This window comes from Pocillopora verrucosa, chromosome 1, assembly GCF_036669915.1.
Source record: "Pocillopora verrucosa isolate sample1 chromosome 1, ASM3666991v2, whole genome shotgun sequence".
In the NCBI taxonomy this organism is placed as follows: Eukaryota; Metazoa; Cnidaria; class Anthozoa; order Scleractinia; family Pocilloporidae; genus Pocillopora; species Pocillopora verrucosa.
Genome location: NC_089312.1, coordinates 9,362,122 through 9,380,682, shown reverse-complemented (window position 1 = coordinate 9,380,682; position 18,561 = coordinate 9,362,122). Strand labels below are relative to the sequence as shown.

Here is an 18,561-nt window from a genome sequence, read left to right as displayed (position 1 = left end):
AACGAGGACTAAAAGCGCTGGCATCATAATCAAACTCAACTTTGTATCGGGGGTGGGTAGGGAAGGCAAAGATCAGGCAACCAGGTAAATACAAGTCAAACAAGACTTTATGTGGTTTTTTAGCCCCCAGGAGCAGCCATTATCAGAGCTCAGTTACGATATGAAAATCTTTTCAAAATTGCTCACCCAAGGCTAAACTTTAAAGCAAATTAACGGTGTTGATGAAAACACACTGCGTGAAAAGATATGCGTTGAAAGCCTTGCGAAGTATTCTCACTTCTTCGGCACGCGGTCATAATACCAGTACTGCGGTTTGGATTTGTGTAGTTGTCGCCTTCCATGCTATGGGCAGTTCATTTGGTTTCGGGCGCATTAATCATCACGTGACTTGGCAATTCATCTATTTTACTCGGTTGGAAAACTTGTCACAAGAATTTCTGTTTACTTAATATAATCGTTAATTGATATAATACAGATAATACGGACCAACCTAGGCTGGTGAATAACATTTCTACTTATTTGAAAACACCTAACGAAATGCTTGCCACAAACTGAAAAATTTCTTAGCGGGTAGATAGTATAGAAAAAATAGGTTATGCAAACTAAAGAGAGAGGCTTCACAGAAACATTTTTATTTGTGTAAAGAAAAAGGTAAAAGTCTCCCAAGCAAATTTTGAAACATAACTACCATGACGATGTTTTCCTCAAAAACAGTGATCTTACGGAAAGCATTATTCACTTAAATGGGCGATTAATCCACAAAGATTTACCTTTGTGTAGTTTTTAAATGGCAAAGAAAGTCAGTGTAAGTAAATTCAAATGTTTGTTTGGTAAGTGGAATTAGTGTTGTTTTCGAGGATTAAAAATTAGTTTGGGGCTTTTTATTTCCGCACGGAAAGACCAGGCTTAACTTTGTGAAAATTGCAACATCGTCATTTACGTCATGACATAATCTAATTACGTACCCCGTCGTTAAATCCAGAATTCCGAAAAATTTTGCAGTTAGCACCTTGTTCGAGAAGGAAATCAGTACAGTAAGGTAATTTTTTGTAGTATGTAAATTGGTATCTTTATTAACAAAAGTTACTGTCCTCGATAAGTTGTTGCGTATTTTGATATCTGACGGGGTTGAAATCGAAGCTCGTCTACAGGCCGAATTAATTCAGCCCAAGATAATAAGATATCTGACGGATTTTGAAGAAAAATGGAGTCGTGTTTTGCAGAGTTAGCCTTATTTTGGTTCTCCTACTAAAGAAAATGTTCGTTGTGTGCGTCTTAAAATTGAGTCGTTTATTGTTACTTAATACCACAGATCAAGAGCTTGGGATCCCTGTGCCCCAAATGAATTTTGATGTTTTTGACTGGAGAAGGTTATAGACGTCTTCGTAGCAATCACACCTTGAACTTTTTTTAAATACGTGGATACTGCATGATCCAAGTATTTTAATCTACGCGCAAGTATGAATTCATCAGCTAGAAAGCGTCGTGCGCCGGTACGGTTGCCTTATCAGCTCATATGGGGCTTTCGTTGTTCTAGGCTCACAGCATTTCACTCTCTGTTAGAAACGGCTAGTTCAATTTTCATCTCATTATTAATTCATTTATTTTCACTAGTCGTCACTATTCGTCACTATTCGCGACTATTTGTCATTGCTCGTCACTATTCGCGACTATTCGCAGTATTCGGTGGTTATTCGGGTTTTATCACTGGCCAACGACGGCAGATTGGTTTCAATCCCAGCTTTCGTTTCCCGTTACCGCGTTTCACGTAGGCTTCTTTATATATTCTTTTATCATCGTTATTACAAGCTATAGGTTTTGTATTAAAAAAGAAAAAAGTACACATACAATATATAGGAGTGGTTGTTTTCATGAAGCACGGAAAAATGGATTATCGTAGCTTTGTTGACTTGAAAGACCGGCGATGCCAGCGCGCGACTGACCTATCCCTTCCGTCCCTCGTCGATTGAACATAGGTTGGTTGCAAAACAAATAATACCAGGAAAGAAACCATTTGTGTAAAACAATGTTTGATATTGTCTTTCGAAGAAGACTTTCTTATATTGTGAGTCTCAAAGGGAATTTATGGAACACTATACCCCTGTAATTTGTGCGGTGGCGCAAAAGCGAAGAGCGTAAAAATAGCTTTTCACAGGTCTAACTTCTTTTTGTTTTAAAGAACAAACCTGGAATTTAATTCAGTTATTGCTGTCAGGCTAATGTTTAATTTGATGGTATTAGTGATTGTAATCTCTCAAGAAATTGTGTAAAAAACCCTTGCTGGAAAATATGGTAAACCAGGAACTTTTGTAACGTTGACCTTTTTTTAGACCTAGTGAACTTCAAATTAACACCAAAAAATAAGAACAATATCAACTAACTATTTTTCCTTTGTTAAATTTCTTGATATCTACTTTAACTTGTGTCAAAGTTTTGAGACGCTAGAGGTAATCAAGAAGGCACAATGGTGAGTTGAAAGTCGGGTTGTAAAAGACGGGGATTTTGCGAATCCTGATTCTATTCACCGATATGAAAAGTCATACAGAAATACGTCAGATTTTTCTGAGCTGCAGTATCTCAAATTTATAGTACAGCGGTGGTCGAGAGATGGCGTCGTAATGGTAACCCAATAGCTACCATGAGATAACTGATAAAATGGGCTGAAGAGCTTTCAACAAAGTGCTTACCACCTCTTAGGGCACTTTTGCACTGTTTTTGCTAGGCCACCTTAAGCGTATCAGCATTTAATTAACTTAGCTACGCATTACATCTGAGAACGCAATTACTTAGTACAATTTTGGCTCCAAATGTAAAGCATTGCAAACTCGACCATCATTCAGGACGTCGTTATTAAACTCACTCCGACCCACATACAAAGAAAGATAAATTTTTTTCAACATCTTTATTAGATTAATCCATCTCAAAACAAGGTTTGTCACAAATATAACACTTATGGAATTCTACTAAATTTACCCACCATTCATTTGCAATGCTTTAACATTAAGCTTTCTGAAAAGCAATTTTGTTTCCAAACCTAATTTTCAATGGTTTGCTGGGGAGGTATAGGAAAGCCCATTTCTCACAATATTGTGGTCCCCTGGCAGACAATAAAGAGAGGGGTCAAGAGCTTTTCCTGTAGCTTTTAAAATGGTGTCTACCTCAACACCAATCTTTTCAATCAGCTCAATGATTCCTTATACATCATCAAGGAAAGCTGTGGAAACTGTTGGGAGCCACACATATGTACAGAGTCAAGAGAACCTCACTTGACAGGGTACATACATGTACATTTTAAATTGATTAGCAAACACAATTCAGAAATGCTTATCAAAGCAAATAATTGAGATACTGTACTTTCTTTCCTGTTAATGTTCATCATAACTGAACCCCCTAGTTAATCCATTCACAAACTACTAATGATGTCCACTGTTAAATAACCTCCTTGCCACCCTTTTCATTTATTAATGTTAGTGGTACATCAGTATTCCTGCTGGAAATTCCCATATGTTGCATTTTCATTTCTTGTGAGCTTTTGTGAACAGTTTGAAATTGTATGGAGAAGTCACATGTCAATCACTCAGGGAGTAAATGAGTTAACAAAAGGAAAAAAAAAGGCATGATCAATGATTTCTGTTAATAAGATTAAGAATTTTTCCAATTAATTTGGCTGCCACACCCTAACACCTCGAGGAAAGCCTAATTTATAAAACACTTCTTGAGAACAGCACAAACAATTCTATCACCGTACAAAGCTGACCTTAAAAATGAAAGCTTGTCAACATTTATGAATGATAAAAGGAATCATGGCTACCAAGACTGCTGCTGGCCAATGTCATTGATTAACTCTATTAATCATTCATTTTCCATAGCTATTCATAGAACAAAATACTAAGAAAATAGCAGTTTTATGATAACGGTTTCAGCCACACATAAATTAACCTCATGTTGAATTCATAATGATGTTCACGAGGATGCTTCAGTTTCTAGAAGCAAAAAGCCACAATGATTTATAAAGGATTGTTAAGTATCACCACATACATATATAAGGGAATAGAATTCTGTTTTGTCAAATCCTTTTTGTATTTGGAAAGGTTAAGGTATGCATACATGCACCAGTAGCTTTTGAGGCATGCAAGTTGATGATTTGAGACTGATGCTAAATAGGATGTGAACATATATAGATACCCTGGGTATATAGTATTTTATATTTTTTAGTCTAAATCAACCATTGACAATATCACCTTGCACTGTTAATAACATCAGTATCATCATATTATTCTTTGAGAAAAAACCCTATTGGATGATCAAGAGAAACATACAAAGGTTTGATTGTAATCTCCTGTTCAAAACAAATGCATACAGCATACAAAATGATAAGGGGAAATTAAAACATAGCAAACTAATAGACTCAAAATATTTCTGGTTTTTTTAACAAAGAGAAGGAAACAATTTATGTCATTCGAATGACACAAAAAAACAAAAACAACTCATAGATTGGTGCAAAATTTGAATAAGTTACTATTTCAATTTGCCTGGGGAGGAAATGTCTTTCACTCAATTACTTTTCATTTATAAGAATATCAAGGTACAAAATAAAAGCCTTCACCATCATTTTCAATGACTAAAGACAGCCACTGTGTTTTTTGTATGTCAACAAGTAATTACATTTGCCACCTTCTTATTTCAAGTTGAATTACAAAGAAGCCTTTAAGCTAATATGCATGAAAGTTAAATATCACTTGTGAGCAATATTTTTACCCCGTCTTGGATTGCTTATCAATAAATCACAAACTGTAAACTGTACTCCATTTTATAAAATTACTTCAAGACAGGAATATTTAAGAACATTCATTGTCAGAAAAGAAAATTAAAGGAATACAGTCGTTTTCACAAAACAAAAAGCTTTCTGCCATTTAGTAATATTATTATGTAATATCAAAAATGTCCTCTGAATCATGTATAATTGGATTTATTTTAGAGTTACAGGACAGAAAAACAGTGGTTGGCATTTTTATTTGAATTTCTCCAAAAACTGTAAAGAAAATTCAGGCAAAAAACTGCAAATTGTAACAATAAGTAGTGTTAATTGTTTGGTTTACTATTTGGATGAAAGGGAATTGACACAAAAGCTAGCTTAGAGACAAGATGCATCCTAGGCACTCAGCTGTATACACACAATTCAATAAAATGGAACATGAGTTGTATTCAGTCATAAAATAAGCTAGTTTATTTACATGTACCTTGGCTAAAGTTACATGTAGCTCTCAGACACACCAAGGCCAAAAGTCAATGAAAACTTTGAAATTGAATGGTTTTAAAAGACAGATTGCTGTCATTTTGATGATGTTAATTTTCTAGTTGGGGAAGAAACCAACGTTTTCTTATCAGGCAATAAGATTGGAAGAATGCATACACAACATACTAGATGAAATTAAAAAAATTTCCCCCTGGTTGGACCAAAATTGGGTTTTGACTTTTGATGTTACTATGGTAACAAAAGTATTTCAGAAAAGAAAAGTTCAACAAGTCAAAACTCCACTCCCTAGCTGCACAAAATGTTGAGTGAGGAATATTATTGACACCCTCACAAGGATCTTTTTTGGTGACATTCTTGGTCAGCGTTTTGTAGATTTCTATAATGGTATCAAGTTTCACAAGCATCCTAAATGCTCTAAACTGAACTTAAAAGAGCCTTTGAATTTAATCAGAATTCATCTTTGTGTACATGTACCTAATGAAATTACAACCACTCATTCCAGCACCACAGCCATTTGGCACATCTCCATACTTGAGTAGGAGCCTTTAGCTTCGTAATACCCCGAAAATATTGATGAATCTGGAACCATTTTACACACTGCTCCTCACTCAAACTCTCTTTATTCGTAGTAAACAAGCCACAGGTTTTGCAAATAACTGTCAGGTGGAGTTCGTTGCCATTCCCAGTCGAGATAACAAGTCCAAATAGGCATCGATTGTCGCGATTTGATTCTAATAACTGTGCTCTTCGATACTTCAAATTCACTGCACGGTAAATTTAAGGGAGTTATCTATCATTTTAACGATTAAATCTCAGTTGATTAGTTACCTAATAAAATATTGTGCGAAAATTTCACATAGTTTACCTGAGGCATATGTTAATCAAACGTGACGTCTCCTCAGAAACTGCAGAAATGGTGTTCCTGATGAAATGAAACCCAGGCGATATTTTTCAGCTTTTCCCAGGATATCCAGCATAATTCTATCCATAGAAGTTGCATGAACTACAAAAGTTTTCAGTTCTCGCGAAAAAGCTGACACTGTTAGCGATGGAATCACTTCGTCCCCATCATCACATCATCTTAGTCCTACTTTTAGCTTCTTTTTTTGTTAGTAATTTCAAGCCTTATCGCTTCCATGAAATACCTTTCTGCAAATTTGACTGTTTCACTTGTCACTTCAGCAAAGACCATTCCGCTTTGAAAGACAATTAATATCCGCGAATGGTAACATTTAGCATCCTGGCCTCAAAAGACAACATTCTAGAATCTGGACTGAACTCTGGGATGCGCTGGACCACGGTACATTGGAACAAACAAATGCGTTTTTTGATTCCATTAGAGAATTTATGCAAAAACAAACTACGTTTTTCAAATGTAGATAGATAACGGGAGCTTTATTCTTAAAAAAAATTATTTTTTAACCAAAAATGTTTAAATTTTCCATTTTCCAATTTCCAAACACAGGGCCCCGTTTGCAAATGCGACGAAATATCACAAAACTTTCTTTGATTGAACAGATTTAATTCGGGATTCACAAGTTCACTTGTCTACCGTGGCGTAGAGTCAAAGATTCTCGTCAAGTGATGGGGTCGGGCAGGGCTAAATAGCGCCAGCCTCCCTGAATGGGTGTGACGAACCCTAAAATTAACCGTCCAACGGTTTAAAGGTCTTTCATATCTCTGTCTCAAGCGCTTGCCACGAACGGAGTTTTATGATTACTACATTGTCCCCAACTACACTCTCCCTCTTCTTGCTCAGTATGCCAGCGCAGTATACCTTTCCAATCAGTTACTGTAATGGAACTTTTATAAACAGGCGGGAGCCCATTATTCGATCGGAGTAAGCAACTTCCAAACCGCATCTGTGAAACGGTGTTCTCACAAGTAAATTTATATTTATATAAGACTTTCCTGCGGATTGCTATCGGATAGACAATGAGACCAAAGGTTAGCGGCTGCAAAGGAAAAACAACTTTCTGGAGGTCGAACTTCAAGTAAATTTAAAATCTAAAAAGTTAAGCTTATGTAGCCGGGCTGGATGTTGAGAAATTTATGATCGTGAGATGTCTCTTTTCTGCATGCCCTCTGGAGAGAAAGTGTGCACTATATACGCTCGCAGTACGAAGTGTGGGAAAAAGGTTAGAGTCTGATCGTTGTTCTGGATTGCTGAATCCCGAAGGTTAGATTTGACTGAAAAATAACGCTCCATTTTTGTGAAAAAGAGTTGGCTCTTATTCCAGATTTCATAAAGGCGAGAGAAATCGATAAACAAGGTATCGTATTTCCCTCTTGTCGTGTATAAAGCATATCAAAAAGACAACTTTTACGGAATTAAGCAGTTTGTAGAGTCAAGTTTTATTGAACGTAGAACTGCCGGAATCGATCACTGATTGTTGCCATTCACTGGATATGACTTTACTAGATATGATAGTCATACCGTCCGTTTGTTATGTGTCCACTATCTTCGGATCTGAGACCGTTGCGCAATACTGTTAAAAAGTTACATTTAAAATCTGTCTAGAACGATGTCAGCCTTAAAAATGGTTCAAGCTCCACAGAACGGTGTATCCGACAACTTCAGAACTCGATCATTTTGTATTAACCAGTGGAAAAGGCTTCTTAACTTAAATAACTTCAACTGACCACACGAAAAGGTGCGCTTCATGGTTAATGTGAACATCGTTTGTGCCGCAGTGAAATAAAAAATGTCCTAGAGAGGGGGTCAAATTAAGATCGATCTTATAATCATAAAGAAAATAACCCAAAGCGGGGCAACAAATTACTTTTGCACTCTTAACGGGAGAGGCACTCAACTGAGGTGATTTACAGTACAGCGGAAAAGTAATTTTCGTCCGATATATAGCTGATTTATCTCCCCAAAATATCTCTACAGCGATATGATTATCTCTACTTAAGCGAGATATCACTTAAATCCGATAAAGACCCTGATGGAAACACATGCACTGCGACACGGAGCTTCGACTATTTCTTGATTTTATTGAAAATATTTAGATTGGAACGAATTCCAAATGAGTAAATGGAAACTCAAATTGACGACCTTATGAATTTCATAACTCCCTCCATAACAGGATGGCAATCCGATTATTAAAAGAAAAAAAAAACAAAGGTGAATTCTGTTTTATTTGAATAATTTCTAGTCATTTAGGTCTAGTTTCCTTTCCATCTTGATTGCTATCTCAGAAATAATTAAGTTTGTGTGCAGTACGAATATAAACTGACAGTGACATCCTTTGAAATGTCAGACCGGGTTTTAAAGGTCAGAGTATGCGCCATTTAATTACATTTAAGCAAGTCTTTCTCACAATTTTATCGATTGCCATTTATCTAGCAACACACTCGGACGGAAGCAATTTGAAGTTGTAGAATAGAGAATCCAAAACGGCAACTCCATTGTCCTTCATAATACAATGATGCTTGGTTTTTAAATTTTGGCTGGTTGATAGCCGCCCTCAGCGAAATATTAGTTGGAGTTTCTTGTTTGCTCAAATCAGCAATCCTGCAAAAAGAACCTTGCTCATTCTTGGAATTTGTCCTTCATTACTGTTTCGGCTTTGGAGACTAGCCAAGGTCTAAGAAAATTCAATAAATCAGGATTGCATAACGTTTCATTTTAATATCCCAGAGACATGAGTCACGCTATTCACAATGGGGATGATATACACCCACTCCGGGCGATTCTCTCATGTGTTAAGCGCAGAAAACATTCTAAAGAGCGAGAGGATTGTGTGTTTCCCAACCATTTTCAACGAATAAGCCATTTAACATTGCAAGAGTATTGTATTTTGGGCGAAAATTGTAATAATGACAATGACTTGTAAGTGAGTATGTTCGGAAACATTTGGAGACTGGCTTTTCAGTCTTCAGATCCAAGTTCTCGAGATCTAGAACTGTTTGTGGCAAGCAAAATAATGAGAAAGTCCTTAATTGAAACCGTTGGACTGTCACAGATAGGCTCAGATAGATTATGCCGTCATAATAATGGGTATACTGCTTTAGTCAGAGAGGATGGAGCATAATTCCGGCATAACTGCGTTTCTAGTACTTTTACAATAATGTTTTCAGGGTCGTTTTCAACATAAACGTCTCAAATGCCGTTTCTACCACTCCTCTTTACCTTTTTTAGGCTAGACAGTTTTATTTGCGTCAAGAGATAAAGGTTAAATTTAACAGGCCACCAAGCAATCTTTGAAACATGACTATCACAACAATGTTTTCTTCAAAGCAATCAGTGATCTTAAGGAAAGTATTAGTCACTTCCATCAGCGATGAATCCTCTGTTCAGTTTTAGGTGACAAAGATAGTCAGTGTATGCAAATTCCAAAGTATGTTTTGAGGTTGTGGGAGTCTGTTCGTTTGTTTGCTGAAACGTCGTGTGCAAATCAAAACTCAAAATATCGCTTGGCGTTTTCAAACGAACAAACCATTCTGACGATTTCAGATAGTAAATTTGATTGATTATAACTGTGGACGAGTACCTCACGTTTTTATGTTCCAAATTGCTTTTTGCGAAGGATTATTGAATTACAAACGGTTTTTAGGCCGCGTGTCAACCGTTTAATAACTCATAATTTGCTACCACGAAAATTTACTTCGAAACCAATTTTTTAAAAGAATCTAAACTGATTTGAGAAAGAGTGAGAGAGAGGAGAGAATTGATGTATTGTTTATCGGCAAAATGTTTTGACCGAAATATTTGATTATCACTGCTGTTAGGCGTACTTAGTGACTCAACACGCAACGGATCAGATACCACCCGCTGTGAGCGGGCCGGATGGAAGAGTACTCCCACTCTCGGTACCAATCAGATCGCAAGATTTATAGAACACCGCCCGCTCACGCACTGAGTGAAAATAATTGATATTTGATCTCTAGCTTAAGGTGCACTCTACTGTTATGTGCATCGTTTTTTGTCATCCGGATCCGCCCTTAAGGCCAGTTTACACGGTGGCGAAGGACCCCAGGTAGGTGAGGTAACCCGCCTAACCGTGGTCGAAAAATAAAACGCGTTTACATACACTCTTACAACCCCGGGGTGCTGGGGTGGGGTTTCTTGAGGTTTTTTTTGCGCTTGCAATTAAGAAGTTTGAGGAGAGGCGTCCCAAGCTCATATCTTGAGAAATACGAAAGATTAATTCTCGGACACATTATTCATGAAAGCGTCACGCGTTGTGTTACGCAGTGTTTGGTTTCGCGAGGAACCGTTGACTTAATACTTCATACTGAATAGTTGGGGAAACCAAATATGCTCGATTTACAATGCTAAATATTCCGAAATGTGAACATTTTACACTCCTTGTGTGTCCGTTGCGGTTTCTGGTGATTTCTGCCGTGAGACAGCTAGGAAATGTACAAAGTTTTAAAACATACATGTTTCGCTTTTGAGCTTTTTGCCATGAACGCGACCCCGGCTGGGCGGGTTACCCCATCTTGACACATTTACATGGCAAATTGTCACCCGGGCTGGCAGGGTTACCCTACCTGGCAGACCGGGCAACCCGCCTAGGCGGGTCACTCCACCTATCATGAAAACGTGATAGGTGGGGATTGGATCACGGATCGAAAAAGAAAAGTTTTGAAAAACTGAAAAAAAAATCGTTTATAAAATAATAATAATACTAATAAGAGTAAAAAAAAAACTAAAAAAATTAGAAATGTCGCTCGACAAGGCCTAACTGGAAATGTTTTTGCCCCAAACCCCATGAAACCACGGGATACCAATCTGAGCAATCCAAGTTCGGAGGTATTTTGTTCAGATTACAATCTCAGATTAGAGAGTCTGCACCAAGGAACACCTGGTGGCCCAGGTTCTGACTGTCTTTAATCCATTCATTTAAGTATCCTACAATATTAATGGACAAATGATCTATAATAACACTAATTATCCTTAGAGATGTTGCAATTCCTCTTGTACCATTTCAGAGAGTTCAAGCACCACAAAAAGTTGCAAGACTGAAATCAATTTTGTTGAACCATGTTATTTTTCTTGAATTGTTCAAATGATCAGCTTATGAGTATTTCATTTCAATTTTAGGAAAATTTAACAGTGATTTGGTCAATTTATCAAAAGTTAATATTGGATTATAAATGTTTAACATGTAAGTGTGCATATACCTGGTCCACCATGACCATCTCCAATGTTAAGCTCAAGGTTTCGACGGCTGTCCTTGTGATGAAAAATATGAATAGGCCACATTTCTTTCGGGCTTTGGAATTTTATTCCATTTAACTTCTGCTCATTGTTTACATTGCTAATAGCCATCAAAACAGTGTCCTTCTTGCCATACTTTCTGCCATCACCATAAAGGTGCCACCACTGTTCTTTAGGAAGCCAATAGTAAAGGTAATGCAGACATTCGACCAAACGGGCTGGCTCAATGCGATAACCAGTTGCTGTTCTTTGTGGTTGCATTATAGCCTCAAATTCTAATTTGTATTTGGTCTTTAGCTCAGCAACCTAAGGTAAAAAAGGTTTGCAAATGTTATAAACAGATTTTATTTTATTATTAACTTGAAGTATATCAGGAAAGATACATATAAATGCAAGACAATTACCTTTCTTTTGGTTGCAAGATATCCAGGTGGCAATATCTTCCTGATCTCATCAATTGTCTGTCCAGAATTGCATTGATCTTGAAGTTTCAAGATTGCTGATGGTGGGATTTGCACTGTTGCCTGCTCTTCTCCAATCTGGTTGTAAAGACTGTCCCCAGTCTTTGTACGAATTAGCTTAGTCAACAAGATAATATCTTGTTTTTCCAGTTGTCCTTGCCAGGCTGAGTCAATACTGCACTGCTGTCTAAATCTCCGGCCCACTGATAATGAAATGCCATGCAGGAGGTCAATCTGTAATAAGAATATGCCAAAATTGTATTCCATCAACAATCTGGTCCTGTTTATTTTCTAAATTTTAATTTGTTCTTGACTTACTAACAACAATTTCAGAGAAACATCAAATGTTATTTTTCAAAGTCAGGCACATTGGTAGAACATTCAAACATACTTTGATGACTACATCGATAAAACTCCCTACAAACCTTAGAACCATAATGAACTTCCAGTGCCAAGTCACTCAATATTTTGCTCTGCTTTTTTATCCTCTCCTCCAGTTTAGTAGATCGGGATGTTTGTCCATTTGCTAAACGTCCAGCCAGAGTTGATGTTGACTCTGGGGGCTTAATGCAGCCAGTGAACACTTTAAGCTGTGGTACATTAGTGCAACTGCCTTGTGTGCAAAAGGTTTCTGTTGCCAGCATCACATTTTGTGTTTTGCTTGTAGTCACAGATCCAGCTCCACTTCCAGCAGCAATTTCTCTTGAAAAAGTGGAATTTACCACAGTTCGGGCAAAGAACAAACATAGACTAGCCCATGAAAATTGTTCTGCACTTTGGCCAGGGTCTCTAAGTTTGTTCCCAGCAATTACAATCAAAATAAGGGCTTCAGCTGAAATAAAACTCCTGGAGTTTCTGTCCAGATAAATATCATTGTCTGTCAGCCCGTATTGTTTAAGCATTTCATCTATTTGCTTATATGCTCCTTTTTTGCACTGTTTCTCATTAAAATAGCCAAAAGGACTAAGTCCCTTACGAGCATCCAGAAATATTTTTGAGCCAACTGTTTTAACTGGAGAAGACATGGGCCAACCAAAATCTGTGGTGTTCATTGCGTAGAAGTATTTCTGGAAATAAATGTGGGAAAAAAATTACCAAAAAGCTTCAAAATATCTTTGATGGAAACACAACTAGGGAGAATAAAGAAACTTACCAGCTTTTCAGCAACTTTACTTCTTAAGATTTATGTCTAGTAAACGTAAAAGCAATGTCGTATTTGGAGTATAAGTTAAGGGAAAGCTAATTTCGAAAATGCGAGGTCTTCAAATTATCAGAACTAAACTAACAGAATAATGTATGGAAAACCAAAAGCAAAACTACAAACCATCGGCAGTCCGAATGTTTATTTACATTAGGTTAAAATGACACAATCCGATGGTGCGATCACATTTAGCGATCTCTCTTCGAGGAAAGCAATTTCGTTTATGTTCGTAGTAAACATTTATGGTCGAAAAAATTTAAAATCAAAAAACATTCACTCACCTTGATAGAGCTCCAACGTGGAGCTTACGGATGAACACTTCACGCTCTTTTGATATGCAAACGCGGCCCTCGCTCTTTACCGACGAAAAGAGCATTTCGTCACTTTGAAACAATGCTAATTGCTCCAATTGTATCTCCATTGTCTCTAAACGGACGCAAAGCGAAATTTTACAACTCCCGTTTGGGAATTTGTCAATTCAGATCTAAAGCGACCGAAGTTGGCGGTGAGCGTTTGCAACCTCATTCCTAGGTCATTGTGCCCGCAAAGCATCATGGGTACCCCACTTTTCTCGGGCGACGCTTTTCAATGGGCGCGATTCCGTAATGTTAGATTGGTTTTGTCCTTAACGAACCAGAAAATTGTATGTAGATCGCAAAATCAGGATTAAGATTGGCCAATAGGAACGCAACCTAAATCATTATGAGGGGAGGACTGAACGGTGTTTCGCACATGAATTGTGCTCTAAAGACCACGAGGTTTTGAACTTTGTGCTTTAGCATTCGAATTATTTCTTTATGTAGTGTGCAGCGTCTGAGCTGAGATTCGTAGGTTAAAGCGTTAAAAATAACTCAGTGTCGGATGAAAGACAACATTGTTCTGACTTTATACCAAATAATTTACTGAGACTTGTAGGCGATCCAGAGTCAACTCTTTAGTGCAGGAGTGAACGGATGGTGAAGCGCGCAATCATACCACGTGTGTTGAATGACCTTCCAAGTTTGGAGAGGCTGGAAAGCTTATGCCATAAAAAGTTGACTTGTGTATAGTTCAATCTTTAGTAAAAAAATGGACTGTTGTGCTAAAATAACAGTACAAGCATTTCTGCAGCCTTTTTGATGAAGGTACTTATTCATATTTTTGTGAGGGAGAGATTTACTTTTGCAACGAGTCATAGTGAAGTGTGGCTATCTGTGCTCACCTACTCCCTTTCAAACATGTGGTACATCATGTGTGGCGATAATATGTTGAAGATTGATGTAAAGAAAACCTTGGAAAACGGTGAGGAAAATGGGATGATTGAAGAAAGTGCAATCACCATAAGTCATTCAACCAAGCCTGTCCCTTTTTTTTGTTTGCTTTTCTTTTCAAACGGCAACTTTTTCCTTTCATTCAGCTCACCGTATCTTTTTTTAAATTTTGAATTAGCTTCTGTCATTAGATAACACATCATCGATATGGCCCAATCGTAACTTATCTTATAGCCAGGGCGTCCTTCTTTTGCTGTACACTTGGTAACGCGTCTACTTTGGTCAAATCTGATTATTTCACAATTTTTTTGTTCCTCAGTTTTTGAGCATTACTTTCTTGCGTTTCACATTTCGTGGGCAGTTTGGTTCCCGCAGTGCCATGATCCAAGTTCTTTTCAAAGTTGAACTAAGGCATTATATGGCTGAGTATATGTTTACGTCAGTCAAATTCTTCTATTTGTCATTAGTTTCATCTCCTTTGATGGGGCTGAAAATACCTGTAAAAATCCAGTAACAAATGCCTGTAAATTTTGAAGTAGGATTTTCCTGATTTCGGTAAGTCATGCCCACGCACAAAATTCACCGAGGGTGTGGAGTTTCAGCTCTAACCTATGTTCCTTTCAGTCACTGTAAGCTAGCGCATGCCGCATTTTTTATTCGAGGATAAAAGGCCCCGCATCAGGCACTGAAATGACAGGGCGCGAGCTTCATCATTTTTTTCATTTCGACATGCCACCATACTTAGTTATTTTTCTCCTTTCGATAAACATTGCTGTTGTTGCGAACGAATGCAATAACTGGTTGTTTTTGCTGCTTAGGGGGCAATAACAAGTCAGTGAAAGAAATTAGTCTGCGGAAAACATGTGTTGGGTTGGGTATGATTTAGTTATGTTCGCCCTTTTCTATTAATTTAATTTAGGACCAAGCTTGCTCATTGGTTTCAAAGACTCACCACTCTTCTATTAATATATTCGAAATAACTTTATTATTGATGGGGAAACTACATGATTTCTATCAAGAGAGCAAATGAAGCCTCTGCTCAGGCTTTGTTATTTATCAGCATCACAAGATCCAGTGGATGGAAGGTTGTCACTGGTTATAATTTCCCCGAGTTTCCATTTCTGGGATATTCTTGAGCAATCTAGGATGAAAATTGAAAGGCTAAAAGTGAATTGTTTTAAAATGTTTTCGACTTACCATATGATATGAGCTCTGTTCTGTAATAGATTTTGAGAAATTTATGATCGTGGGACGTCTCTCTCCAGCATGCATACGAACTGTGTGCAAAAAGCTAGAGCCTGATCGTTGTTCTGGATTGTTGAATTCCGACAATTAAATTTGCCCGCAACTGACTCTTTTTTATGTGAAAAACCCTGACACGTATTTCAGGTTTCATCAAGAGAAATTGATCAAAATGTATCGTAATTCTCGTTTGAGGTGTAAAAAGCATATCAAAATGGTGATTTTTACGGAATTTTGAAGTTTTTAGAGCCAAACTTTATTGAACGGAGAATTTCCGAGCGATTGCTGATTGTAAGCATACACTGGATCAAGAGAATATGCATTTGAAATCCTCTTGACTGGATTTAACCATCGCGAGAACTGATGACCACAACATCCGTTTTCTTTATTTGCGCGATCTTGAGACCTCAGACCGTTACGCTACACTTTTTTTTTGTCCCTAAAAGATCTCTCTTGAACGACGTCAGCCTTGAAAGCTGAACATAATTCTTTGTCCGACAACTTGGAAACTAAAAGATTTTATATAAAATAGTGAAAAGGCATCTTAGCTTAATGAACTTCAATTAAAAAGACAAAAGTTGCACTACATGGAAAATTTGAACATGGTTTGTGCCGCAATTAAATAAAAAGTCTCCTTGATAGGGGCAAATCAAAAGGCATCATAAAATAACTGAGATAAAAGCCTCAAGGGCAAAAAATTACTTCAGGGCAGTAAACGATAAGAGATGCTCAACTCAGGTGATTTATAGCGCGGCGTAGAAGTAACCTTCTTTCGATAAATCGCCGAGATTTCTTCCCGAAAATATCGTTTCAGTGATATGACAAACAGCGCACAGTACGTTATCGCAATTTATATGTTGCTCAAACAAAATATCACTTGAACCCGGTAAAGAACCTGAGGAAACACATGCACTGTTACACGGAGCTTCGAGTATTTCTTGGTCTTATTGACTATATTTAGATATCGGTTGGAACAAATCCGAAGAGCTCTTCAGGGTAAATTTGAATCGAAGACCAGAATGTTATAACTTACTCGAATATACGATGGTAGCCCGATCATTAATAGTGTTACCGTGACGTCATAATGTTTATCGTATAACAGTATATCAAACTTGATTAGTAAACGATTAGTTGAGTTAGTGAACGCACGTGTTTGGATATTCTCCTGAGAACTAAAGCCGCTAATGTCGGTGCGTGAATTCCTTTTATGTTGGTTCGCTTTTCAATATCCTGTTACATCTCTAAGTACATCGAATCAGTTAGCGTTTTGTGATCTATTTTCAGTTGACCTTTTGCTTTATATGGAAAATAACAAAATGAAGTAAATGAGTGCGACAGCGAGCGTTTATTGAGTATATCAGAAACAATCTTAAATAGGAAGGAATTCGAAATGACGAATTCAGTTAGATTTGAATAATCTCTAGTAAATTACTTATAATTAAATTCCTTTCCCATCTTTAACTCTGTCTCAGAAATAAGTTCGGGTGCAGTACGAATATAAACTGACAGTGACATCCATTGTAAGTTTAGCGTTTGCGGCGACCAAAAAACTCTAGAGTCTAAAGTTCTAAGGGGTGTCGTGCCAAAACGCGGTTAACGAGGTGTTAGGGACTATTTTACAGATCGAGATAACAAAACAAAGTTGACTGTTTGCACGAATCTTCATTCTTGAAAAGCAATCAACCACGAACCACAATCAACGATGAAAAATCACGATAAATTGTACAATCAATTAATCTATCGATCGTAAACTGGAATAACAATGCAACGAAGCTCTATCAATCTAATGAAATGTCGCGGAATGCATAATCAAAGAATCGCGTGTAAAGAACTGGGCCTAAACGTCGATAAACAGATTAAAAATGACAAAGAGCAATTCAAATAAAACAGTACAAAGTACAAAAGTTTCGATACAAATTAAAAGAATTTTTTAGGTGGCTGGATAACAGCCCATTGTTCTCATCTAGATGGTGGGCGTTCACTTGCATTTGGTACAATTTTGGCCTTTAAATCTTAAATCAATCGCGAATACTACAATACAACGGAATATCTGTTCGTATATTATCGCCTAACACTGAAAAGGTAGACTAGAAAAAAGAAAGTTACAAAACTACTCACATATCGGTCCCGCTTGTGCCAAAGGTTGAGAAAACGGAAAAGAGGGAAAGTTTGCCAAGACAACTCAAAACTTAGGAAGAACTGATTAAAGGAGTCGCTAAACTCGTCTTTTATATGCGCGTGGTGACGCCGAAAGGTCCGATTACAAAACCAATAGAAAGGCAGAAAAAACAGATAAAAATTGTAACTATGTACGTATCTAAGATCATTCTGAAATTAGTGAACTAATCAATAATCAATTCAATAAAATTATCCTTTTGGCAGTGTTCTTAAAAGTAAGATTGGAACAAGTTTTAAAAGTTAGACTTCTTAACATCCAACAAAGTTTTGGAGGCCATTTATATTCGTGCAAGTGTTTCTCACATTTTTACTGACTGCGATTTATCTAGCTACACATTTGAATGGAAGCGATTTTTAGATTAAAGATTAGAGAATTCAAACAGCCAGTAACTCCATGGTCATTAACAATACATTTGTTTTTAAATTGTGGCTGGTTGAGACTCGTTCTTACCGAAATATTAGTTGCAGTCCCTTGTTTGCTTAAATCAGCAATCCGGCGAAAAAGACTATCTGATTCTTAGAATTTGTCCGTCATGACTGCTTCGGTGTTAGAAACTAGCCAAGGGTTGAGGAAGATTTTAAACATTAGAAAGTATAGGGTTTAATTTAATTTTACAAAGCAAGAGTCTATAATCTCTTTCTCAAAGACGTGTGTCACTTGATTCAATGAGGGCCCGGGTTGATATAAACCCACTGTGACTGACTATGCTAGGCACCGTAAACATTCTAAAGAGAGAAAGGATGGAATATTTTCCAACCATTTACCATGAAGGAAGCCATTTTTCAGAGTATGCGTTTAGACG

At 37.2% G+C, this 18,561-nt stretch overlaps 1 protein-coding gene and 1 long non-coding RNA gene across 2 annotated transcripts in view; one reads left to right on the top strand and one right to left on the bottom strand.

Moving 5' to 3' along the window:
• The window catches only part of LOC136282619 (uncharacterized), a 168,501-nt gene that overhangs the window by 76,185 nt on the left and 73,755 nt on the right, over window positions 1-18,561 (top strand). The gene's annotated exons all lie outside the window — the stretch shown is intronic.
• LOC136283037 (uncharacterized) lies at window positions 11,041-13,385 on the bottom strand. Its single transcript, XM_066171202.1, has 5 exons — window positions 13,370-13,385; window positions 12,313-12,954; window positions 11,831-12,121; window positions 11,390-11,732; window positions 11,041-11,117 (listed from the first exon to the last, which is right to left on the bottom strand). The coding sequence occupies exons 2-5, from the start codon at window positions 12,937-12,939 to the stop codon at window positions 11,041-11,043; spliced, it is 1,338 nt and encodes a 445-aa protein (XP_066027299.1). The 5' UTR covers window positions 12,940-12,954; window positions 13,370-13,385.